The 26,226-nt window shown below is 31.7% G+C and overlaps 1 protein-coding gene across 3 annotated transcripts; it reads left to right on the top strand.

Annotated features, from left to right (window-relative positions):
* Window positions 1–15,082: 15,082 nt before the first annotated feature.
* Window positions 15,083–25,598, top strand: LOC105318189 (uncharacterized). 3 transcript variants are annotated; one of them, XM_066087278.1, is made up of 7 exons: window positions 15,083–15,292; window positions 19,302–19,562; window positions 19,990–20,165; window positions 20,781–20,949; window positions 21,152–21,544; window positions 21,880–22,755; window positions 22,872–25,598. In XM_066087278.1, exons 1-6 carry the CDS (start codon window positions 15,100–15,102, stop codon window positions 22,749–22,751), a joined length of 2,064 nt encoding a protein of 687 aa, XP_065943350.1. In that variant the 5' UTR covers window positions 15,083–15,099; the 3' UTR covers window positions 22,752–22,755; window positions 22,872–25,598. The 3 variants fall into 3 exon arrangements, with proteins under 3 accessions (XP_065943350.1, XP_065943349.1, XP_011413443.3); XM_066087277.1 differs by having other exon boundaries at window positions 21,880–22,784; XM_011415141.3 differs by having other exon boundaries at window positions 21,880–25,598.
* Window positions 25,599–26,226: the final 628 nt, after the last annotated feature.

The raw sequence follows: 26,226 nt of genomic DNA, 5'->3' as shown, positions 1-26,226 counted from the left end.
GAGTAAAACATGAAAGAAAAATTTCACCCAAGAGCTCATCAACAACCTTCTAAAGTAACGGGATGTTTTCAATTAGCTCCTGTAAATTACCCCAAAAATCAGGAATGACTTCCATCAAAAAAGAATTTTTTTATCCAGAAACATGAAAGGGATTTCTCCTAATTTGTATCTCGGCCTAATTTAAAAGTCCAATATGAAAATATGATATGTAATTACAGATCAGTGTTATATCAAAGAACGTTTCACAGAAAGGGTCTCAGATACATTCCTTTGCGGTAGGTCACAAGTGGAAATACCTCTTACAATTTGTTTTTAAGTTGTTGTTCTGTGTTCTCTCTATGTCTACTCCTCAGCCCTTATATACCGACTTGGACTTATTTATGACTTATCTTAACCATAAAATAAGTATTTTTAGAATTTTTACAGTAAAGGTCTTTAAAAAGGCTATACTAAAACAAAAATAATAGTAGTAATAATAACCAACTTTTCACGGGGTGTCACGTGTATTTACTAGCATAAAAACTTTAACAGTACATACTTGTATATTATATAATGACTGATTTATTCCTTACACAAATCTGAGACTTTGTGTATTAAAGTGTAATTTTGACTGATAAACTCTAGTAATAATATAAGCATCTCTAATAATAGCAGTGATTCAAAAGTTCCAAAATATTTTCTTCATGGTAAAAGAGTAGCTAACATCATTCATACAAAATTAAGACACGATTGTTTACTAAATTATGATTTACACAGAAGAAATATTGTTGATTCTCCAAATTGCGTATGTGGAAAGAAAGAAGATGTATATCATTTTTTATTTGTTTGCAAACTATTTTCTAATGCAAGGAATACCTTATTTAATGAACTATTCCAAATACAAAATTTAGATATCATAGATTTGCATACTTTAGATGGGGTAATGACAACCTAGATTATTAAACTAATGTTAGAATTTTCACAGCTGTGCAGAACTTTATAATCAATTCTCGCAGATTTACATAAGTCTACTATTTTGTTTTTTACCATATTTTCAATATATGTGTATATACCTGTACCATGTTTTATGACAATTGCAAATCACTTGTAATTGGGTGAGAACCTAGTAAGTTGCAAAAACTTGTGTTCGAACCCTTTGTATATTATATATACAATAAAATATGTTCAAGCCAGTAATAAATATCTGTAAATTGTTTGCGAAATGTATTGTTAATATAAAAAAAAATAAGAGAAAAACGGTTTTAATGATTCTTTATGTTATATAAAAAGTGTGTTCCTCAATTTGAAAAAAAAACCCAAACTCTTTTAGCATGATTGTTTATATATACATCCTTTAATTTAAAAAAAGGTAGACATTGATTATACACTGTGTCTTATATTTTGTGTTGTACAATACATAGGTGTTATTCATTCAGATGTAGTTATTTATTGTTTACAGTCTCATCAATATATATTTGTACTTTCATAAAAAAAAAACCCCACACACAATTATATTATATCAGAAACGTGGGGAGCTATTGTATGACATGTAAGTGATTTTATTTATATACAGAATTACCCAGAACCCAGCATAACGGACAATGTTTATATACCTGCTAGGAATGGCAAGCAAAAAGGCTGGCAGAAAAATACAACCATTTATAAAAATATTATTCCTGTTTACACGGACAAACTCGTGTACATATAGGTCTGATGACCAGAGTTTATAAATGAATGTTTTGTTTATTTAATATTTGGTTTCTTATTTTTTTTTTTTATATAACACACATCCTAATAATAAACTTCTCACTAACGTAATACCTACTAAAAATTCATATTATCTATAAGTCCTTATTTAACGATCTAAATCTAGCCATCTACTTCAGGAAAATAAAGTTGAGTTGATGATACTCTAATTTGAATATAAACTAAGATAAAACCCTCTACGTTTTATTAAAATCAATTAAGTCAGAAAATGTCTTTCCATTAAATCTTAACAAAATCAATTGATTTACAACTGCTGCAAAATTAACTTTAGTAGAACTTTTCATGTTTCGCACTTTGCAAGTTTTCAAATAAGTACAAGTAAATTAATTTTGTAAAGATATAAAAAGTGGGGATGTTGTGAGTGAATGCCAACTCAAATTCATAATTTTATTCTCGCCTGCATTGCAGAAAAATTTTAAATGATATAGATATTCGTTTAGTTAAGTAAATTCTGAGTATAAGCTTGCATTTTTAACAACCACTAAATATTTAATTTAGACTATTTTAGAACAATAAATATGAAATAAAATATTTAGTGATAAAATAAAAATCACTAGAATCGTTTGATGGTTAGACTTTTCTTTAAATAAGAGCAAAATATTTATCAGAAAATTAATTTATCATTCAATTAATTCTTAAATGCAATGCATTATTTAAAGTATACATGTATTTTTATACAAATTTATCTTTTATAAATAATTTTTTAAAAACCCAAACAATTACCACCCCCCCCCCCCCAAAAAAAACCCCAAATTAAAATAAAACAAGTATTTTAGATGGTCGTTTTAATAGATTTAAGTTTCTCTTTTTTGATTTTTTCGTTCATTTCAAATTAGATTTTTTTTCTACACCCTGACATTTATCACGTTCATCTGTCTGTGCTATTTATTTCCCGTGAGCAAGGAGAAAAGAAGGAGAAAGGATTTGCTTTTTCAAACAGTATCTTTGAATTGGTTTTTGATTGAATAACATAATTCTCTTTATAAATAAATTCAGAAAATGAATACCATTGGGTGAGATCTTTTATTCTTTTGTATATATGAATGTAGGTAATAACTTAACCTTTTCGATCCCTGCTAGAATTTATCGATATGAGAACAGGGAAATTGAATATAAAATTTGTAAGCTTTCGCTTTTTACGCTATAAATTAAATTTACCACATTTCTCTTTTAAGACAAAAACTAAGTAGATCATTCATCGCACATATTTTATTTAAAACTATTGATTCTATGCTATCTGCAATAAGGAGTAATTTACCAAATAAAATATATGTATACTTAAGTTTTTCAACATTTCGTCAAAATACCTTAAGAACAACTTTTGGATTTTTTTGACACTCTGAGATTTTCTGTTTGGAAAATTCATATATTTTTCTATTTATCAATGGGAAAAATCCTCTTTTTATTTGCTTTATAAATTTTTGACATCTGCTGCAAATAAATTTTGTAATCAATAATTAAATAGAAGATAACCATATTAATGTATGATGTATTTGACATCTCAAGCACTCTGTAACTAGCTTTATAATGATTTTTCTTTTTGCGTTTGCTGATTTTTATATGATATTAAACATCTAAATTTTTGCTGCTGTTATCTCGTTTATAAAATGTATGTCATTTCCGCCTTGAAATGTAATAGATAGTTCTGACTTATTTATGCAGTTTTGTAATTGAATCAATGTAAATGTTTGCGCTACAATTTTCATTTAAAAAAAAAAATTTCTTCATTCACATGACTATCGTACAACCGTATCTATTTTACAATGAATTAATACAAATGATAATACTTATGACGTGTAGATAATTATATTATTAGAGGACAAGAATGTAACTAACTCCTTGTTTGAGCTCGTAAACTTTCTGTACAAAATATTATCCTTATAAAACTTGGTCTGTAATTGGCATGAGTCAGTCCACAAACTACAACCTCTATTGAACATTTCGGCCAGTGTTGTTACAGTGTAAATTGTTTTGATTTTGAGTTAAATGTACCAAAAGGTACGTGTTTTCGACTGTTAATTATCTTATTAACACTTGAAAGTATCAATATTTAGTTTATGTCGTGGCTGAACTTTTGCAGCCGATTTGACCTTTTTACCCTTATAAACTCCTGGCCGTATTAGTGAGAATTTGAAAATATTTTTGGTATCAGCAAAAAATTAATGGTAAATCAATTTTTAAAAAATGAGCTTAAGTGATCTGACCAAGAAAACGGATGTCCATTCTATCTAATCGATTAAAGATGTTCATTATTACTTATAATGCACGTCTAAAAATACATTTTTGTGCCCCGGTGGTTTAGGTAATTTTCCACAAAAGAATTAACTTTTACCTACCAAATAAACTGAAAATAAATTATCTAAAATAACTAAAATAACTAAATAGATAAACTAATCTTTTATTAGTTATTGTACTTTTGTTCACTTTCTCTCTCTTAATTTTTATTTTACCTTTTTTTTTTGGGGGGGGGGGGGTGATATCTAATTTCCTTTGGTGAGTGTTTTGTCTCCAATTCTATATTAATTATAATCTTTATTAATATGTTTAGATAATTAACGATTTAAGTTTTAAGTAATTGCAACTTTGCATCATTGTCTACATATTAATGTACACTTTTAATCATAAAATAAAATTTTAACTTTTATTACTTTATTTAAACTCCATCTCTTGTTTAACATCGGTTTATTTTAATTAAAATCAAAATAATTTCATCGATGTAGAATTTTCAAATTTGACCAAGTAAATTTCAAAATTTTTTGGAAATGTAAAAATTATAAACGCCCTAGCGGGATTCGAACTCAAGCTTACAGAATTGTAGTGGACACTGTAACCCGTTGCACTACGCCGTTAGATAATAATTTCTGGAAAGAAAAGATTTATAAATCTATACTTAATTTTAATTTTGTTTGTTTTAATTCGGAAAAATCTTAAATTTTATTGTTTAATTCGATCGAAAAAAAGGTCTCAATATGGAGGTGTCCCATTCCACCTTAATTACGCATACCTGTATCAAGTTTTATATTAGTAATACTCATTGTTCGTTACTATTTTCCCTAATCGGGCATTATTGTACATTAATGAGAACATTTTTAAAAAGGGAAAAAAATATGCACATTTGATTTGTATACTTCCTATACAGTTCATTGTTGAAATTTCTTTATTTTGAAGAAATTTACACCTAAAGTTTCAGACAAGAAAATATTTCCTGAGAAATTCACTCTGTATTAGAAGTGTCCCATATTCACATTGCCCATCTTAAGCAACTTTATCTAAAAAAGATTATAGATGATCAGAGTTACTGTAGTGAATCTCTGGCGACATTACGGCATTTCGGTAGGTATTCTAGCTTTGGTACATTGGGTACTTACCTGAAAAACCATTAAATAGGTAACATAACAAATATATCGCATCAGGACTGCACGACGGGGTGTCATTCCGAGCTACAAATTTAACTTATTGTAATAAGATATAGCGGTATTGCAACATCAAAGCTTTCTTTTGTCTTCTTTAATTGTTTACATGTTTGTTTTTTATGCTGTTGAATCTATATTTGTTCGGAATTTTCGATATGTTACAGCGCTTTGCCTACAAAACTTAAAAATTCAGTAAAAAAAAGTAGTGCGGGGTTCCGGGTACTGTTAGACTCCAGCAACAAACTGAATAATTTTCATTTACAAATCTATAATTCTTATTCATAATGACGGAATCTCATCTAAGTTTGACATTGACCTGTTCTCGACGTCAGCGTTTCAATTCAAACTAAATATAGCAGCCATATTTAGGTCCCTTACAGCACGTAGGCCATTTCTGTGCAATGAAAGAAAATCGTTTCATGCCAAACATATTCCTGACGGGTTAATCTAGCTCGACACCTCAACACTTTCCTCACAAAATCCTTCTGGTTGATCAATTCCTGTTTTGAAAAAATTAAAAACACAAAGTTGTTCAACTGCCACGAATCATTTGTCTGTATCTCGATCTCTGTATAACTCCATTGTTGTTTCATTAGTTTTATACATACACATTTTTTTCAGAGATCGTCATGTCATGAATGTTGGTTTTTTCCTTTGTTTAGAATCCATAATTAGACAAAAAGCATGTACGACTAGAATACATGCATGCTGAGCTGAACTGAATGAAGAATAATGTAAAAATAAATCTGTTTTATATTCTCAGAAAGTTTGATTTGGATGCAGTGTTATTTGAAAAATGGAAGGACAACTGCTCCTCAAAGCCAAAGTGGCAGCCGTTCAAATATTATAACAACAAAAACAAATAACAAACATTGAATTAGCAGACGATTTCATTATACGGGCGCGGGACAGACAATTTCGCGCTATTTGTTGTCAATATTTGAAGTAACATTACGTTCTGCCGTTTCAAATATATGAAAAGTGCCGCAAATGATAACTTAATATCAGTTTAAATATATTTCTCAATAACCAATCGGTTTTTTATAGTTTGTTCAGTCATAAAGGGGATCAAAGATGCTTATGGATCAAAGACACTATCTCAAGTGATTTTTACTTCCATTTTGTTTTTAATAATAGGCCATTTTCTAAAGTATATTCAAAGGTAGGTTTTGGAAGATCCTTTTAAAAAACTGTTCAAAATGAAAATTGAAGGGCGCAGATAGTGTCTTTCTTCTTACTTTCCACTCGTTTCTCAATTATCAATTAGTGTGAGATATCTAAGTCTATCTGTCATTTCAGGTTTTTTTTGGTTTTTTTTTTTACAGAATATTGGAGCGGACATGTGAACTCACATCTGTTCGTTGTTAATTATGAACCTTTGCCGGCAATTACAATGTGGTTTTCTTAGTATATTCATACGTAAAAGTTGTCTTATCTGACAACAAAGCTCTTTCTTGTTTCAAAGGTTCTTTATTTTCTACAAATAAAATTACAACTCAGTTTTACTCACGGAAAGTGGGTAGATAGAAACAATACTTAGTAGGGCTGTCTTCTCCTTTGTAAAGTGATTACATCTCTTCCCCTTTGCCCGTCCTCCTCTTATACCACAACATTGCGGGATCCTTCCCTATACTTTATTGCAACCCCCCCCCAAAAAAAAAAAACAAAAAAAAAAAAAAAACAAAAAGAAAAACAACCCCCCCCCCCCCAAAAAAAAAACAACAAAAAAAACAACAACAAACAAACCAAAAAAAACACAACAACAATAACCCCCTCACCCAAACAAACTAAAACAAAAATAAAAATCCCACTTGTAGTAAACCACAAGTTTTGTGGTACACAGGTCATCTTATTAAAAGTTTTGCGTTACAAAGGTGGCGATCTATTACACCAATACTAGCATATCGTGAATGTCCTCAGCAGTTGTTTCCTCTTTCTGAAGAATTAATTCTCTTCTTTTTTTACAGAAATAAATGCAAAATATTCATTGTTTTGCTATACATTAATTTCATGATTAAATATGGCAATGGCAAATTGCGATTATTACTATACTGTGGACAAAAGTGCCCACAAAAGTAACAATGTGATATCAAGGTTTTTTCACTGCACAAATTCCGTTTGTTAGAAAGCAAGAGCAATTCAATAAAAAATATATATTTCAATGCACAAAATCTTTAATCGTATAGATTAGATTGTGTCAAAAGCTTTCAAAATATGATCATGATAGCAACAGCAATGCTGAGCAATAGCTATCTATAAAAAAGCTGAACTACTTGAAATTCTTTCTTAGTAATTATTTTTTCCCCATTAATTAAATGGAAAGTTATTTTTTATCTAACCAACAAACTTATACGTTCGTAATGAGAATTTTTTAAACCATACAATGGTAAGAAAAAGTCTACTATCTGTGTTTGCTTTTTTTTGTATTCCCTTAATATCACTGTTTGCGTTTGGCAATCAATTTCAATTACCGAACAGAGAAAACTGCACTGAATCTGTGTACGGCAAACCGATCGTAATAATGAGTGAATTGTATAAACAAATATTTCTCTGATTGTAATAATGTAAAAACTGTAATATGTGTTATATTTCGTCAATACCATGTGGTGTCGGGCGTTTACAATTAGCAGAAAAGACTAAGTACAGAGGTCGGGTTCGAGGTTCACGTGCGAGTCCTGAAAAGAGTGATGTTGACACAGCAGTGTCCGCTTACAAATGCTTTTAAATGCTTCATTATATTTTTCTCATTTCGGTCGGGCACTGCGCCTCATTGTGTAAGCAGGTTTAGGGAATGTTTGCTTATCTGTACGGATTGGACATTTTCTTGTGTTCATCCGCTCATATCCCTACGCAAGGTGAGCGGTTTGGAGACCTATCCAAATACTACTTAGAACAACCTGAAACGGATTTCAAAAGAGTTATATAAGACAATTTAGCACAAATATTTGCTAACTAAGAGATCGCGCAAAATTTAATGAACTCGGTCTTTTGGACTTGTTTACTCGACGCTGACCGACGACATCCAATTGAAAATCGGAAATGTATTCTGTGTCCGAGATGTCTAAAAGTCAAATATTTGCTTTGTTGCCTGGTTATTTTACGTAAAACTTAGTTTTCCTTTCCATGGGAGCCTGAGAAATGACCCGTTTGGTCTCTTTTTCTTGTTTGCTTAGGTTGAACACGTATGAAGGAGAGCTGGACAAATATATCGGTGTCGCTGCTGGCATTAGAATTTCTCAAACTTGGCTGGCAAGTTTTGTCGATTTGTCCAACTTTGTCATCTAGCAGCATGGTCCATTTTCAGATAAATCAATCCCGGAGTTTTTATACTATTTATTTCATGCAAACATAAAATAAATATTATTTACTATGCTATAAACTCAAAAATGACCAAAATAAGATCATTATTTTGACCAGAGGTCGAATAACGGTTGTTCATTTTATGTGAAATATTTAGGCCGAACTTCTTTGTAGTTTTCAAAAACATGTATCAAAATGATTGCTTATTGTTCAAATTAAATCGAGAGTTTTAAATCCGATGTATTTGATGAAAAACATACATATTCATTATTTCAGAATCCCGGAGAAAAGATTGGAAAATATAGTCATATAATTAAAATTGAATGAGGTTTGTTTAGAACCCTGCTTATTTTTAACTTATTCAAAAGTTTTATGAATAAAAACAATCGTGGAAAGAATTTTTTTTCTGTTTTCGGGAAAATATATTTCTCCACCTTAAAACCCCTTGCACCGTAAATAAAATAAATTTGCGTTGTTTGGGTCATATTTTCTATTAATTTGATTTACTTGAGAGAAAGAATTTCGTTATATTTGTAAACATATATCTAAAAGAAGCTTTCACAGCTTTTTTAGGTACCAGAGATGAATATAAAATTCTAACTAAAAGGGTTTTACTAGTACATGTATCGTTTTTAATCGGGTGGTTTCACTTTTTAAAAGATAGTTTATATTTAAATATTTTTTTTTATAAAAGCTGAACATGGCTCCAAAATGTTCTGAACAATAATCAGACAATGCATGGTACAATTTAAGTGCATGTACATACATAATATGTAATTCACAATTACTGTACTTGGTCACACGCGATAATAAGTACACATTTATTGTATTCATACTAATACATAGATATCACTTAACTTAAATGAAAGTGCATGTAAATGAAAATAAAAGATACATATTGGAAACATATTGGGTTGCATCTGAGATTCCAAGATTCCCAAGAAAAAGACTCGTCCGAGTCCGCAGAAATGTTTACTGCACTATATAGGGACACAAACTATCTAACATGTATAAGGACGATAGATATTCTAACATGAAATCGCTAAAGAGCGATCGGCCACATTGCCAACATCTTCAAATTTTAAAGCGTAAAATATATGGAGTTTTTCTATACCAAATATTAAGAGTTCGTAGCTTTAAAACAATATTTTAGAATTCAACGAACAAGTCATTCCAATTTACGGTAAAATTTCGGAGGTTCTCGTGCAGATCAGAAAGTGACCATCGACAAATCAGACGAAAACTTTCGTCAAATATTGATTTCATCAGTATTCGTTAAATACTGTAGTAACAATTTCCGTGGATTTCGTTGTATGGGAGAGCAGTCGATATTTGTATGTGTATTAAAGTACATTATAAATAAAATGCTTTCACCGATCTAGAATTTTTGAATTTTACAATATTTTACCAAAAAGTATGTTTAAATTTTTTTCAAAAGTTAAAATTTTTAAAAGTCTCAGCGGGATTCGAACTCATGACTTATAGATCCGTAGCGAATCCTCTAACCCACTATGCTACCCTGTTAGGTAGGAAACTATTTATAAAATAACACTTATTTTAATTGGTTTTTTTTTGGGGGGGGGGGATAAATAATACGTCACAACATGGAGGTGTCCCATACCACTTTAAGTGCAATTCCTACTAACATTTTGGATTGATAGGATCATGGGCCACGAATTTACATATCCTTGAAACTGTGATTTTCATTAAATCCACGAAAATTGATACACACGATTAATAAAAAAACCACAGTAGGGATTTTTAAATTTGTCAAATTTTCGAGAAAAAAAATCCGTCAAATTGAATTAGAGCTCTTAATGAGCCATTACAAATTTATTTAAATATGATTTATTGGATAAATAATTATAATATTTGCAATCATGATTAGATACCTTGTTTTCTTTTAACTGACAAGTCTAAATTTCTTATACGAAAATATCTCGGATCTAACATTGCATAGAGAAGAGGACTTCAACAAAAGGACTTTTTCAAAAAAAATGGTATGACATAAAAATTCCGTTTGTGAATGCTACTAGCATACTGTATGTCTATACCTTCGAACCAAAACATTTTTACAGGATATAAATAGTGCCAGTTCGCGTCGGTTGACAATGGTTTTTGAGGGGTGTCAATTTCAACTCTTACCCTCCTAAAAAGGAACTATTTATTTTATTATACTGAATGTCTTAATTTTAAAGAAAACTTTTAAACTGCTTTTATATCTGAATGACATGAATTCTATGTCGAACCGTACGCTCATAGTTTACGCGCATGTAACAATTTGTTGTGTTACCCGTTGCCAAGTGTGTTGCTAACGCTGAGGGTAATAGAACGGATTATCAACTGCGTCTTCAATAAGATTTCAGTATTTAACATGAAAGTATAATAAAACGGCTTATCACATATCATTCGTCCAGAATATATGCAATCTGTACAAATGTCGGCGTTTCTGGAACAATGTTTCTTACATGTAGCACTTGTGAATTTCTTGATATCATGAATGTTATTTCTATAAACACAAATAATTGTAATCTTTATTATTTGTTTTGACATGTACAAACAAGACAGTCAAAATAAGTTGAAATGCCAGTATTTTGTAGTAAACGTTTAAAACTTCATACGTCTATTATCATAAAACTTAAAGACAGTGTACAGAGACTGTTGTGGTTTCAAACTAACTGCAACAGAAAGTGCTTTGTGAAAAAAGCCCACGCATTGAATAGTAGACTTCAGCACGATAAAGAGCCGTATGTGACCATTTGCTCTTATTGCCACACAAACTTGAAGATATCCATTGCCAATGATGACTTCTGAAAAGAAGCAAAACATTTTTGTCTGGATGTTAATACAACTTTTTGCTCCCAATTTTTTGTAGGTCAGCATTTTGATTTTTGTGAATATACAAAAATTTACGATGGTTAAATGAGAATGAACCCATTTGTGTTCTATGGTTACTGTATGGAATATTCCGACTCTGACGACGATGTACACAAATTAGTAGCTATACGTATTGCACCTGAATCCATTCTATATATCTATACTTTTACATAATTATGTCTTTTAAATTGCATTTATTTTAAGTTAATTACCATAAACATTTTTTTCATTGAGTTCCTTTCTCCAATATTACATGTACAATGTTTTATTGACATTATTTTATCATTAAAATCATTAGATATGATGTGTGTTAATAATAATACAGTACATATGTTTTGCAAATGTTGGGCCTTTGTACATAATTGTAATTGTGCTTGTGCATAAATATTTGTAATTTATATCATATTATATTTACATCTACCGAACATTCACTCTATTTCTTGCGGAAACTTAATTCATAGCTCTATAGAAAACAGCCAGACTGAAATCTACTAGCAACGTTTATCGATTGGTCGAAATCTACAGCGACCTTAGAAAAATCACGGACTGCACGAAATACATGTTATTATCATGATGATAACAGACTCAAATTTCCATAGGAGACGATTTGGCTGTTTCTTTTAGCTAACGTACTGATGTACATAAACAGTAATTCAGTGAATTTTACTTACTTTTTACAATCAATTTATTAATCTGTTAAAAAAAGATGTAAGTATAAACAATAAAATGCTATCTTTGGTGATTCATGCGGGATATGAAGGTGGCGACATTGCGGAAAAAAATACATAACCCGCTAATTATAACGGGGGTTATATAACTGTCTTCTGCAATGATTAAATAATACTATGAAGTTACATTATTTTATATATATACATTATTATTTAAACAATAAAACGCTTTTGTTGGTGATTCATGCGGAGCATGAAGGCAGAACATTGCAGAAAAAATACATAACCCGGGTTATGCCATTTTTTTTGCAATATATAGTCGCTACCTTCATAACCCCTACGAAAAATCAGCATTTTATTGTTTATATATACATTATCAGCATTTTATTGTTTATATATACATCTTTCTTTATTCGACATTTGTTTATATTAAATCGACGGATAAATATGAATACATGTATTTTGTGACATTCCGTGTACATTTTAATATTAATGGTGAATGTGATCTTTTTTACGATTTGAATATGTTTGTGTTTCAATTTTAAAAAAAGATAGGAAAATTACAACACTGTAATAAAAGTACTTGGGTTAAAAATTCGTCATGGATTTAAATACGTTGATTAAAACTGCTGACGAAAATAACGAAATTAAATCCTCGACGAATATTACGAGCATTATGCAAAACGGGATAGTTGTTCTCCTCAAATCTCGGCCTACAAGCCGCGGAATTTAGAAATTAAGCTCAGTCTGCGTTTTACAAAACAACTTATGACATAGTCGTTAATATTCTCAGTTTCATGAAATGATCTTCAATGAACAAATTCTATGGAAATCTATTTATATAGAACTATATTTTCATTTTACAGTCGAACGTCATTATAGTAAAATATAATAAAGAAATCTTATGATTATTTAGCATTAATTAATTTTGTCTTAAGACGTAAGTTCATTTAATTTGAAAATCAGTCCTGGTCCCATGCAACTAATAAAAGAAACTAAATTAAAAATCTTAACTTCAAAACAATTCATGAGTCTGAATTTAATCTAAGAAATTAACATGGGTATCGGACTAAAACGATACTGGTATATGACTGACAGTCATCTGGAGAAATAAATACCTTTGATGCTGTGAATTTCTTGTGAAAATAGTATCGTTTTCTATATTAACTTGTGTATTTTATATTGAAATACGGGTTCAGATAATGATATATAAATAACAAACTAGTTTATAAAAAGCTTATGTATATGATATAGTGACCAAAGCGGGATAACTCCGATCTGAGTCTTTAATTAAGGTGGAATAACACACCTGGAAAAAGTCACTCAAATTACATTGTAACTGTAAATTATCTGATTATGAAAGATATAATGATAAATAAACTATTCATAAGTCAAATATGCGAAAAATTTGCAAATTGGGGATAAAAAAAAGAATATCTAAAAAAAAATGTAAGTAATAATAAAAGCCCCTGCGGGATTCGAATTCGGTATATACGGATCACAAGCCCGACACTTTATCCACTCGACTATGAGGTAAAGAATATATATGTTGTCGTCGATAAAATCTTTTTAATAAAATAAAATGTCGTTTCGATCAGAGGTCACCCATTTTATGACGATGTGTTATTCCACCTTAAATGCATGTACCATGACATTTACATGTATTATACGGGTACATATTTATCTTATTGGCTGAGAAAGTTCTACATTTTTTTGGTCATATACACAAATTTACATGTATCTAGCAAAATACTGATTCGACACCGCAAATTAGATAAAAAGGGTGCGTCCAAATAAATAAATAAAAAATTAAATACAAATGGTGAGATGTGCTCCTAAGTAATTTCATTGCAAATGTGATAAAATTTGTAATAGTGATTTATTTTTCATGTCTACATCAAGGTAGAAAAAAATATCGGTCATACAGATGATGTACGTGTATCTATTTATAGACAAATAATTTAATTCTGGTTGTAACGCGCTTTCTGATTGGCTAAAAAATTATTTTATATCGTATAAAGAATGTTGCCTACGTCATAGTAAGACTAACGTCCAAAACGTATCCATACGCCTGACTTTACGTTTAAATTTGTATAATTTTACGTCATTTTAAAGGTCAAATGGCCGTTTTTATCTTCAATGAAGAGAAAAAAAATTAAATTATAAGCAATGAATTAAATATTTATTAGTTTTATACGATATAAAATGGTTTGAAACAGTTTACGCTTTTTTATAAACCGCTTCGTGGTTTATAAAGCGTAAACTGCCTCAAACCATTTTATATCGTATAAAACAAATAAATATTGAATTCATTCCTTAAATATTTCTCCGGCAAGTAAGATGTATTATTTGATAGATGGTGTATTTGTAGAATTTGAGGTTTTAAAGATGAACGAGCAGCTTACTGTATTGTTGTTTACAATCCACCAGGGTGACAACCCAGGACCGCGAGATCACTGGAAGAAAAAAGTCAAACACGTTATATAGGTATACATATTGATAAAGTGCATGTTCTTATGTGAACACCCTTAAATAATATATTTTTTGGCAAAAGCCATGGTCGTGGTAATTGACCCCCTTTTTCTTGGGAGGTACATGTACGTACATGTACATTATGTGTAATAAATGGAAGTGAAATTATGGAAATCAACAGATAAAATTAAAGGTCACTCTTTTGAGATTATTTTTTTATTTCTTCTTTTTTTTAGTTTGCTTGTCAACACATTTTGGATGAGCTTGCCCCCCCCCCCTTCCCAACACTTACAAAAATAGATTTGAATTACTTTCATGTAAAATTACGACAACAAACCTGCAGAAAATGGCAATCTTCGAAAAGTTGCTGGTTAAGAATTCTTTTTTCATAATTGACGTATTTTTTTTCTCGTCACGAGAACGTATAATTTCCAACATTTGTGTGTGACTACATGTATGCATGGATATAATTTTCATGTTGCCTATATGCATGTATAAGCACCGAGGACATGGCCACCCATGCTTGAGGAGAGGAACCGCTAAAGATGCGGCAATATTTGTACTCTAGTACCGTCATTTGTATTCGGAAAAAATCTTTCCTCCCGATTCTGGTTTTAGTCAGTATGTTAAAGATGGCTGCCTTTTCTGGATTACTGATGCTTGCTGTGTTTAGTTTAACAATTTCTGCCCCTGTAGACAATAGGTTGCAGGCATTGAATGACACGCTGTCAGCCATTGAACGTCTTGTTCGTTATTACAAGTCAACTTTTCGGGAGCTGAACATCGATGGACTTTTTGGTTTGCGTGTTTTGGAAGGTAAGTCAGCAGCTGGCTGCAGCCTACTCCACCTCCATAGCTGCATAGCTGCAGTCAGCGCCTTGCTACGTTGTCTTCTATAGTTACAGCCTTACCATTGCTTACAGGCGTCTTCGATGGATAAGAAGTTTAACTATTCATACAATCTTCTAATTTTTTTTTTGCCTTTTTTTATTAAACACTGTTAAATAGCTTACTGATAATTATTTCATGTGCAAACCTACATATACCGTTATAATCTGTCCCAAGTTATTGCTTCCATCAATTTTTGATGATTTTTAATAAAAATACACATACCTGTGAAAGAAATACAATTGAAATCGATGAAAGGGAATATATCCAAGATATCTTCATTGAACAATATCCCTTTTCAATCATAAAATTTCACAGGAACGAAAACAATTTTCTTACGGAGATTTGTAATGGGAAATGTTTACATCTTTTCTCCATTGGGAATACACTCGGAATACATCGCGCAATATTTTAACATTATTATCTGGGCTTATTAATGGCTGATGCAATGCAAAATCTCCGTAGACTTTCAATTTTTGGATGTGTATTGAAACCTGAAGTGGTAGAGGGGGCGTTTCAAAACAGATAATCTGGACATTTTTCATATAAGTGGATGAACGTAGTTTGAGCACAAAGGTATTTACTATTATTGAAATATCAAGCAAAAAGTGGTGGAAGCAAAAACTCAGGTCAGAGTATAGAAAGAATAATCTTACCGTGACCAGGCTATGCTCAGGTCACCGTAAGTTAAACTAAACGCATTCTATCTATAGTCTGTCCCAAGTTATTGTTTCCATCACATTTGGACAATTTTTTATTAAATACTCATACATGTGAAACATTGAATACAATTAAAGTAGATGAAAGGAAAAATATCCAAAGTACCTTCATTGACACATTATAACTTTTCACTCGGAAAAATTCACAGGAACAAAAACTGATTTCTAATGGCAGTTTATAAAGGGAAATGTTTATATCTTTCCTCCATTTGAAAGTCACTCAGAACACCTCACACACTTTTTCAATGTTATCTTCTTCATGGCTGATGCAATGCAAAATCCTCATAGACTTTTTATATTTGGTTTTGTATTTTTTATGCCCCCTACCCCCCCCCCCCCCCCCCCCCACAACACTTCAATTTTGCAGCTCAAACATCCTTGTTATTAACAACAGTTTAGCTTTAATTATTATACTTACCATATCAATAGATTTTTGTTGCCATCATTTGATTAAGGTACTTTTAAAAAGTAGTTCTCACAAATAAAAAAAAAACATTATATTATACTAACAATATCTTCAAACCATTCCAGATAGAATCCATCATAACTAATTGAAAGATCAATGTCTATCTCAATATTACAGTGGTTTATGTAGGATCTGCTGTTTTTTTCTCTCTGATGTGTCACTGTGTTCACTTGCCATGGAAAAAGAAATGCAATTTTTGGGTAATATGAACTGAGAATGCCCAAGTCTAGAATTGAACATTGTGATTTTGGGATTCACTTAGTTACGAGGGTCAATCAAAAAATACAAAGACAATGTGACTGTCTATCATATATTTTTCATGAAAGTCATACTTAACAGATTAACCTGTGCACCAACACTATAATGTTATTGATATGCGAAGTTTTAGTCCATTTGATGAAACGGTATTTTTGTTACCCCTTTTTAAAAACAACATGTTTTGTCACCACGGTGCACGGTAATGTTAAAAACATGACGTCAACATTAAACACGCACAGTTTATAGATATACCCCATCTTTATATCATGCTTAGTCTCTTGTGTCTTTAACCTAACAATTTAAAATGGCACTGAACCACTTTACATCTTATTTGCACACATTTGTTCGAGAATCATAAGTTAGTTCTTCAATGTTTTCATTTTCTAACCTGTATCTCTTAGTTTACAGTAAGAATAACCCTGAACGTTGGTTGACGTTAATTAATTATTTTTTGACCAAATATTTTCAGATATTCTACTCTCTTTCGAACTGTTTTATATTCAAAATACAATTACCACCACCCCAACACAATTTATTAGTTGAACACAAACTTGCAAATAATTGACTTATTTTTTGCACCATTGAACATTTTCACAGCTTGTATTGGCTTTTTCCTGAGTTAAATCCATTTTGTTTGTACTTCTCGTTGCACCGCGACGTCCAGCGACGTCGATGTTTTTAGTCAATTCTAAAGAGGACTATCTGTCTTTAGTTACTAATATCTGTTCGACAAAACAATATATTCCATCATTATTTGGAACAAAGAACACCATGACTATACTGATTTGAGGTTTCAATATTATTTGGTTTTAAGCCCAATTTATAGAGATATTATTTTCAACATTATATGGTTTATTGTTGACATAAAACAAATTTTGACCGTGCGCTGTGACCTCATTTTTGCAGGATTAGATTCTAAATAATTTTTAGAAATAAAAGAATTTATTAACTTTTTTCTCGCAAATTGTTTGAAACTATTGCTAAATTATTTCTACTAAATTTAGTAATGATATGATGTTAAGTACCATAGCTATGACAAAAGTCTTCGTATTGTTTGATTGACCCTCGTAGGTGCACATCAGCCATTGTTCATGCCAATTCCAAATTATATTGCTTTTAGATGTACAAGACTGCTTGATAATGTATTTGTTTCTATATCAGTAGTAAAGAACTAAGAAAAATATGCAGTATGAAAAAAGAATAAGCCTTAAGAATAATTATTTATAAAAAATGAAACATCCTGTTGATAAAAACTTATTAGTAATCCCTACTCAGTGATTTTGCAATCTACTATTACAGTAGTAATAATAAAGTTATAATTAATTTGCAAAATTTTTCGTAAAATGCTTAAATATGGGTACATTACTGATCATTTTTAAAGGAATAGTAATCTTTGAACCTTGGGTTGGGGTGGGGTTTGGGGAGGGAATAGTGCATTGGCATTATATAACTGTAAAAAAAAAATATACAAGTTTCAATTGCTACTTTAAATTAACCAAAAAAGGGTTAAAATATTTTCAACATTTTGATTTTAAAAGAATTGAAAACAAACTTAACAAATATTTACAATTACGGTACATTACTTTTTGTATGATATTTTGGGAAGAATTAAAATTGGTTGAATTCTACATTGCATTGTACATTGTATTTGATGTATTAACACACCAACTATATATGTACATCTGTCACCAGTCATTATGAAAATGGAACTATCCATTTATCATTCTAAGTGGAAAGACTATCAGGATAATTTCCACTACACCTAACCAATTAGCATTTCCTGTTCAACAGTAGTTGATATGCATCACTTCAGTACTGTACATTATGTTGTATCACTGCACAAACACTCTTTCCCTATTATAACTAGGTCAAATGAATACATTATAAAGTGGCACTTAGAAATTTTAGTTTTTGGCTGTACATTGTTTTATTTAAATGGTATTTTATTCAATATTGAATGGAATGAGGCAGCAGGCACATCCTTATTGAGCTATATCTGTGAACTGGCTGTTGGCAGTTATAGCTGATTTTGCTGTGTTTGACAATTTAAGTGTAGCAAAGTATTGTTTTAGCTCGCCTAAACTTAGGACTCAAGTGAGCATTTTTAAACATCTTTCATCTGTCCTTTTCCTTCCCTCAATATGTCTCAGTGTTATCTATACATATATTAATGGTTCTTGATTCTCAGGCTAAACATTTCAATATATAATGGGACAAGCAGTTTATTTTATTTCAATTGCATGATTTGAAAAGGGGAATACATGTAACTTATATTTTAAACTTAAAATTTAATCTTAATTGAACTAACCCCAATTTCAATATGACAGTAAAAGTATTCATTGTGGCAGCATTTGACGGAAAACCAGTTTATTTCTTTTAACCTTATATAGTTCTCTGAATAAAATGGACAGAAGTGCTAACCATAACCATTGATGTCAATTTTTTATAAAGAGATTGGTACAAGTTTTAGATTAATTAAGTTGTACAATTGTAGGTCAGTTAGAAATTTTGCTGGAGAGATTTGACAAAGGTGAAAATGGAGGCCTCTCCATGGACATCAGAACCCGAATACAGAAGCTTAAGCAGGAGGCCACAAGCATCAGCGAGGAGGCAGTCAGCTTCGTCAAGAAAGGGGATGAGGAGTACTACAAGGACCTCCACTTTGTTGTCAGTCGTCCATGGATCCTGTGGAAAAGTCAGCGAGTTCTCAACTTCAGCACTCTCTGGAGCCATGATGTCTATTTCAGCAATAAAAGTAATGCCTGGGAAAATATCTGTGTACAAATAAAAGGGTTAATATTTGATCGCTGATTTCATGTCAGAATATTACAACTGTTTTTCATTATGAGAACTTCAGATCATCAGTCTGTAATGGGGAAGATAGTCTGAATGAAGAAAAAATGTTTGCTATAAGAAAATATTGATATTGATATTAATTACATTTTATATATGCGATGAATTTTTAAAGACTTGGTCAGTCAATGTAAAGAAAATAATCTTTTATGACTTTTGAAAGTTCTGAAAAAATTATTGTGGGATTTTGTTTTTTTTGCATCTTAATAATACATGTTATATAATATTAACAAAGTTGCCATGAAGGATAAGTTACAAACAATGTATTAAATTGTAAATACTCTGGCATACAGAGATGTTGTAGAAGTCTTGTTGAAACTTAATTTCAGAGAAATTGTCAGAGAGTGAGTCGGACCATTGTATGACTCAGTTGACAGGGACCCTGGGTAAAGGGTCGTCGGCAATGTGTCAGATCAAGGAGGATTGTGTGGAGCTAATGACAAGCCAAGGATTGACCGGCTACGGAATCACACACCAGATCCTGTGGTCCATGTTGTCTGAACAGGTAGGTGACACAGATGATGACGGGCTACGGAATCAGGCACCAAATCCTGTGGTCTTTGGTGTCTGACCAGATAGGTAACACAGGCCTATGTAGGTCTTGTGAGTGACTTTTTATATAATCAGGCACCTAAACAAAACAGATGTGTAACAGCCTAATGTAGGTGTAGTTTACTAGTCAATTTTACACAAGAATCTGTGGTACATGTCGTGTGACTAACCAGGCTTCTGATGTTGTGGTAAACAATATAACATGCACAAGGTATTGTTGTGTATGTTAACAAAACAGGATATAAAACAAGATTATATAGATCTTGTAAACTATTGTAGATTCCTTAATTTACATGATTACTTATTTCTGCAATTCAATCATTTTCATCCAATGGTGAGAGCATAAAATCTTGAATGCTGAATGTTTATCATAGTTTCATGTAGTTTACATATGTATGAAAAATAAGAGCAAGATTTTAAAATCTGTGAGGTGCTGATTTTAAGTGAATAATGTTTCCTTGCGTTTAATAAGGAATCTAAGTATATTATGACATTCCAGATAAGCCAGATTCTTTTGTAATCATACAACATATAGTGAAGCTGAATGTCTGTTTTTTGTTTCTTTTAGGCAGGGTGTTTGAACAGCATGAAGGCTTTGTTTGAGAAACATGGGAAATCAGTAGATGATTTTCAAACAGAGTTTTGTACAAACAACTTCCTGGAGATGATTCAAACAGTTCATATCATACTCAAGGAAAATATAACACCAAGATTTCAGGATCTATTCCTTGAGCAACGTAAGGCATAGCTTATATAAAGGATAATACTATTTACATTTATATATTTCTCTTAACACTAATTTGAAAAATAAGTAGATTAAATTAAACATTAAAATAAATTAGGAAGATCTTATTAAGTGAATTGCAATTTTGTGAAATACATATGTTCTTCTTTTGTTTTGTATTTTTAAACTATTATCAAGATCAAACTAATTTTCAGAATTTGTTTGTCCGAATATTGGATTTTATGAGTTCCTATCCAGCTCGTACCTGTATGAAATCATTCATTGGCAAAGGAAAAGCGGCTGCTTTGGCAGCATGCCAAGAACGGTAAATTCAAAAGACAAAGATGACTTTGATTATGATTATGAAGATGATACAAAAAAGGACAACATTCCTGTTCAACTTCAAAAACAGGGCCTCCAAAATGATTCACACAATGCTGTAGTGGTGCAGAAAGGTCAAAAACTGGTACAGCAGTTCACTAACCAAGATAACAAGAAAGTTAAACCTCAAGATATCCTTACAAAATCTTCACAGAGAGGTTTGCTGTCTTTTCCCGACTCCAGAACTTTTAGAAGCAGGAAGTTATTGGTTGAGAAAGCCATGTCAGGTATTTTGATATTGCAACAATTCTAAGGTTATTTCACAGTGGTTCCAATAAAAATGTTACTTATAGATCATAATGATTTAATTTTGGCTTCATTTAATTAGCTAAACGAATTCACTTTATTATATTTACATCTACCAAGTATGATTCCTTCTATTTCTTATGAAAACTTATTCTAAGTTAATTCATAGCTCTATAGAAACATCCAGACTGAAATTTACAAGCTCTGTTAATTGATTGGTCGAAACCTATTGACTGAAACTATTGAGCTAAAAATGAACAAGTTATAATAATGAATAACGTTTGACCTGTATTGACCTGTGCTTTGTTTGTGACAGGTGGATGTCTGGCCCATAAGACGGCAGTAGGGGCAGGGGCTCTGGTGATGTACCTGAGATATCTTATCTATCCAGGATCCTCAGACATTTTCAAAAACCATGCTTTCATCAAATCAAAATTATCAGCTGCTAAACCTTTAACAGACAATGAAGACATAGCCTATGCACTGGCCATGGGACAGACCTTCAAGGACATCCCTAAAGCAATTCTTGACAAAACAGCTGTAAAAAAAGAAGACCATGCAATGAAAGCCAACAGAACACTGCTTAAAAATGACTACAACCAACCAGGTGCTCTGAATAATAATGTCCTTGCTGCTCAGTTGTACGGTAAAACCGATAAGGAGGAGTACTATTCAAACCAGAAGGAAAAGCATGAATACTACGATGATAAGAACGAGTCACCAGAGTATCCCAAAAACGATGCCAAGAAACCCAACCAGGACGTCATGGTGCGCTTTGATAACGCGAAAGACGACAAGAACAACTATTTAGACGAGGACTACAAAGACGAGGACTACAACGAGAAAGGTGATGACAAAGAGGAGGAGGAGGATGTGAAAAACCAGGACCGAGATTACCCGTACTACGACGTCAATCAGCGGAAACAGCAGGAGGAGGCGGACAGAATAGAGAGGGAGGATAAAGACCAGTATATGATAAAACGAGACAAAGGAGGGCAACCTGACCCTGTGGGGGGTGTAGGGGAGAAGGTCGCGATCCACGGTCAGCCGGACGGACCGTCCCTGGGGACTGTAATGATGGGGTTCAGTGCTGTGTTTTGTGTTCTGTTGTTTTTTGTCTATCGTTTTATAAAGAGCAGGAGAGTTAATATACACTACAGTTTGAGATCTTTGATGAGGCGAATGTAAGAACCTTCACATTGATGAGGCGAATGTAAGAACCTTCACATTGATGAGGCGAATGTAAGAAGCTTCACATTGATGAAGCGAATGTAAGAACCTTCACATTGATGAGGCGAATGTAAGAACCTTCACATTGTTTAAGATCACTGATGAATGTGGTTGTTTGGTATGGTGCATATTTAAGTGGTTCTTGCCATTAGTCATTGATTCATGTAAAAACTTTATTCCTCATAAGATACTTGTGAGTATTGAATACAGTATATTTTCAGAAGTTCATATACTTGTACATATGGGTTTCAATTTGATGAGCAGTTACATTTCCATTTTATGTTCACACATAATTTTTACTGATGTTGGTTTTTCTTCGTAATTAGATATTGTTATTGAAATATAAAGCAATAATTACATAAATAATTATAAACAATGATTATGTCTCAGGAATAGTATCAAGTTTTTGTGTTATATTAAACCCACAAGGCTGCTGAGATTGTGTATATTACAATGACAATGTTGAAAAATATCTAAAGTGTAAAATTTATTATTAGTGCAGAAAGAGTAGTAAACCCTTTTATAGAATAAGTATTACATGTAATGTCAAAGGGTCAGAAAGAGGTCACCTATTTCACTTTTACTTGTGTTTTAATATTAGCTGTATAATTATATTACCAGCTAAATATAATTAATTATAATGTAATTATATAAATTTTTAATTTTCCACTTCCATGCATCATAATTTACCACAAGTCTTCCAGGAGCTGTGTAAATGAGGATACTTGTGTCTGTCTGAAGTGATCATAGCAATGTCCATGTTCTGAAACAATCAAATTGTGTGCCTGTTTAATATTATTTTACCACTAGTCTAGAGTGCATTATTTTAAACACAGATGTTTGTTTTCATTTCTTTTTATACAATTCAGTATTTATTGTAGAGTATTTAATAGGGTTTTGAATCTGCTTTAATGATTAGGTGCAGGTTTTTTCTTGATCAAAGAGAAATTATTTCTGCAAAGATATTTTCAGAAGACAATAGTATAAATGTTTTGAGCAGAATTTTTCTGATTCATTGTTTGCCATGTTAAGTGATTTTCCTTGAAAAAGCCTGTGTATATATATCTCATATTTGTATCTGCAGGCTTTTCTTTGTGTCATATAGTGTGTCCTAAAATTACATAAAGCATATATTTAAACAATAAAATGCTTTTTTTGGTGATTCATTGGGGATATGAAGGTAGCGACATTGCAAAAAAACAAAAACAAAAACATAACCCGCGTTAGCAGGTTATGTAATTTTTTTCTGCAATGATCGCTACCTTCATAACCCACATGATACATCAAAGAAAGCATTCTATTGTTTATATTAACACCTTTCTTTTAACAAATTAATAAATCGGTTATGAAAAGTTAGTAAAATTCACTAAATTACTGTTAATGCACACAAGTACCGTAGCTAAAAGAAACAGCCAAATCGTCTCCTGTGAGACTTTGAGTCTGACATCATCATGATTATTTCGTGCAGTCCGTGATTTTTCTAAGGTCGGTGTAGGTTTCGACCAATCGATGAACGGGGCCTGTAGATTTCAGTCTGGCTGTTTCTATAACGCTATGAATTAACTATACGTTTTCGTAAGAAATGGAGGAAATAATACTTGGTAGATGTAAATATACACATATATTATGAAAATGAGTTTGTATGCATGACATGAGAAGGTATAGATTGCAGTTATTTAGACAGCTTAAACTGTAAATAAGGATATTTTTAGAAGTTTAATTTTATGGTTTCCTTTGGCTTAAAAATGGGGGGGGGGGGGGGGGTTATTGCCATTAATTTTGCAAAATGTACCTATGGTTTTGTAACATAATATATATCTAAATTTTATTTCTATAAATGATGTAAAAATTGTTGTATACAAATTTGAGGTTGTATATTATATGCAAGTTCCCGAATGTAGGCATATTTATAAAAAAGACAGTTTGCAGATATAACATCTTAAATGTCCTACACACAGAGAGAGAGAGAGAGAGAGAGAGAGAGAGAGAGGAGAGAGAGAGAAGTATATTATTATTTTTTAGTATTTTACATATAGTTTAATAACTTTGCATGAAGGTATATGACGTTATAAGGTCAAATTAAGAGTGTTTGACGTAAAATATGTCCACATTTAATGTTTTCTAGTTTTTTTTAAATGTACTTCGCAATACAGTATGGTGCACTATTTGTTCTTTACTTGCCACTAATATAGGCCTTCCACAAACTGATTCAGGAAGCACTGGTGTTATGTAAACAAAATATTTAATTTAAAAGCATTGATAAACATTAAACGTTTGAATCTTTTAAAATACTTGAAATCCATCACATTTAGTGGAATCCACAAACTAAAGATAAAGTGCCATGATCAATGTTTATGTTTATGTGTCCGTCTGGTTCATGCATCAACTTGTTAACTGCATGGCAGTTATTGTATTTACTGTGATATACACCGAAAATGTTATCTTTGAAAGTGATTAAAGATTTTGTTATTTATACAAAATATGTACAAGTGGTAGAGCTAGTTTTGTCCGAATGCATTCAAGTCTGAGAGGAAGATGGTTTAATTTTAACGGTATTTTAATGATAAGCAGCCAAAGAATATGCATGATATTCATAATTAACACCAGCGCCTGTTACATTTTTATGTATATGGTATATGTTTTTGGTGTTTTAACAATTTTTCAATGAATTAAGAAACTTTTTATTTTTTAAAACTGATTTGCATACTTGTTTTGTCCAATTGTACGTTTTTGAGTATTTGTATGGATATTGGGTTGATATATTTATAAAAGGAGACGGCAAATAAAGCTGATAGCGTAAGCACAGACTTGTTTAGATGTACTCTGTAACTAGTTGGTAGAGCTCTCTGATGCGGGGATAGTTTCCATGTTTCTTTTTTCATCACTGAGTCTTCAAATTTTCCTCAGTGGTAATTGTTGCAGCCATTTGATATTGAAATACAGTTAGCAATTTAAACTACATGATTAAAAATAGCAAGTTTGCTTATACCTCTACTTATTTTTCACTATATGAGAGTAATTCGATATATTTCGCCGATTCCCTAAGAATCCCAGTAAACAGACCGATTCCCTGCAAAACAGGCTGCTTCGCCTCGGGAAATAGACTTGCTCTCGGGGGACTGGAATCTTCCTGACTCCCTCAATGATAGTCAATGGTATACTTTAATTGTATAATACGATTACTATGTAAATTAATTTTCGGAGTATTTGAAGGCTAGTTATTTCTTATGCCCCCCTTCGAAGAAGGGAGGACATATTGCTTTGCTGCTGTCTGTCGGTCGGTCCACCAACAGTTTCTTTGCAGAGGCTGAACATATTGTAATGAAATTTAGTATACAGGTTTATCATAATAATATCTAGGTCAAGTTCGATTTGGGGTACAATCGAGCAATTTTCGACAGAGTTGTGCCCCTTGGACGTAGAAAAATTCCAT

The sequence above is a fragment of the Magallana gigas genome, chromosome 6 (genome assembly GCF_963853765.1).
Source record: "Magallana gigas chromosome 6, xbMagGiga1.1, whole genome shotgun sequence".
NCBI classification, from domain to species: domain Eukaryota; kingdom Metazoa; phylum Mollusca; class Bivalvia; order Ostreida; family Ostreidae; genus Magallana; species Magallana gigas.
The sequence above is the reverse complement of the archived record's forward strand: the minus strand, read 5'-3'. Positions and strand labels throughout refer to the sequence as shown.

Excerpts from the sequence above, each read along its gene's own strand:
- LOC105318189 (XM_066087278.1), top strand. The coding sequence starts at position 15,100 with ATGTTAAAGATGGCTGCCTTTTCTGGATTACTGATGCTTGCTGTGTTT. Across the intron at positions 20,166-20,780 it reads GGTCCATGTTGTCTGAACAG|GCAGGGTGTTTGAACAGCAT; the intron begins GTAGGTGACACA and ends TGTTTCTTTTAG. Across the intron at positions 20,950-21,151 it reads GGATCTATTCCTTGAGCAAC|AATTTGTTTGTCCGAATATT; the intron begins GTAAGGCATAGC and ends ACTAATTTTCAG.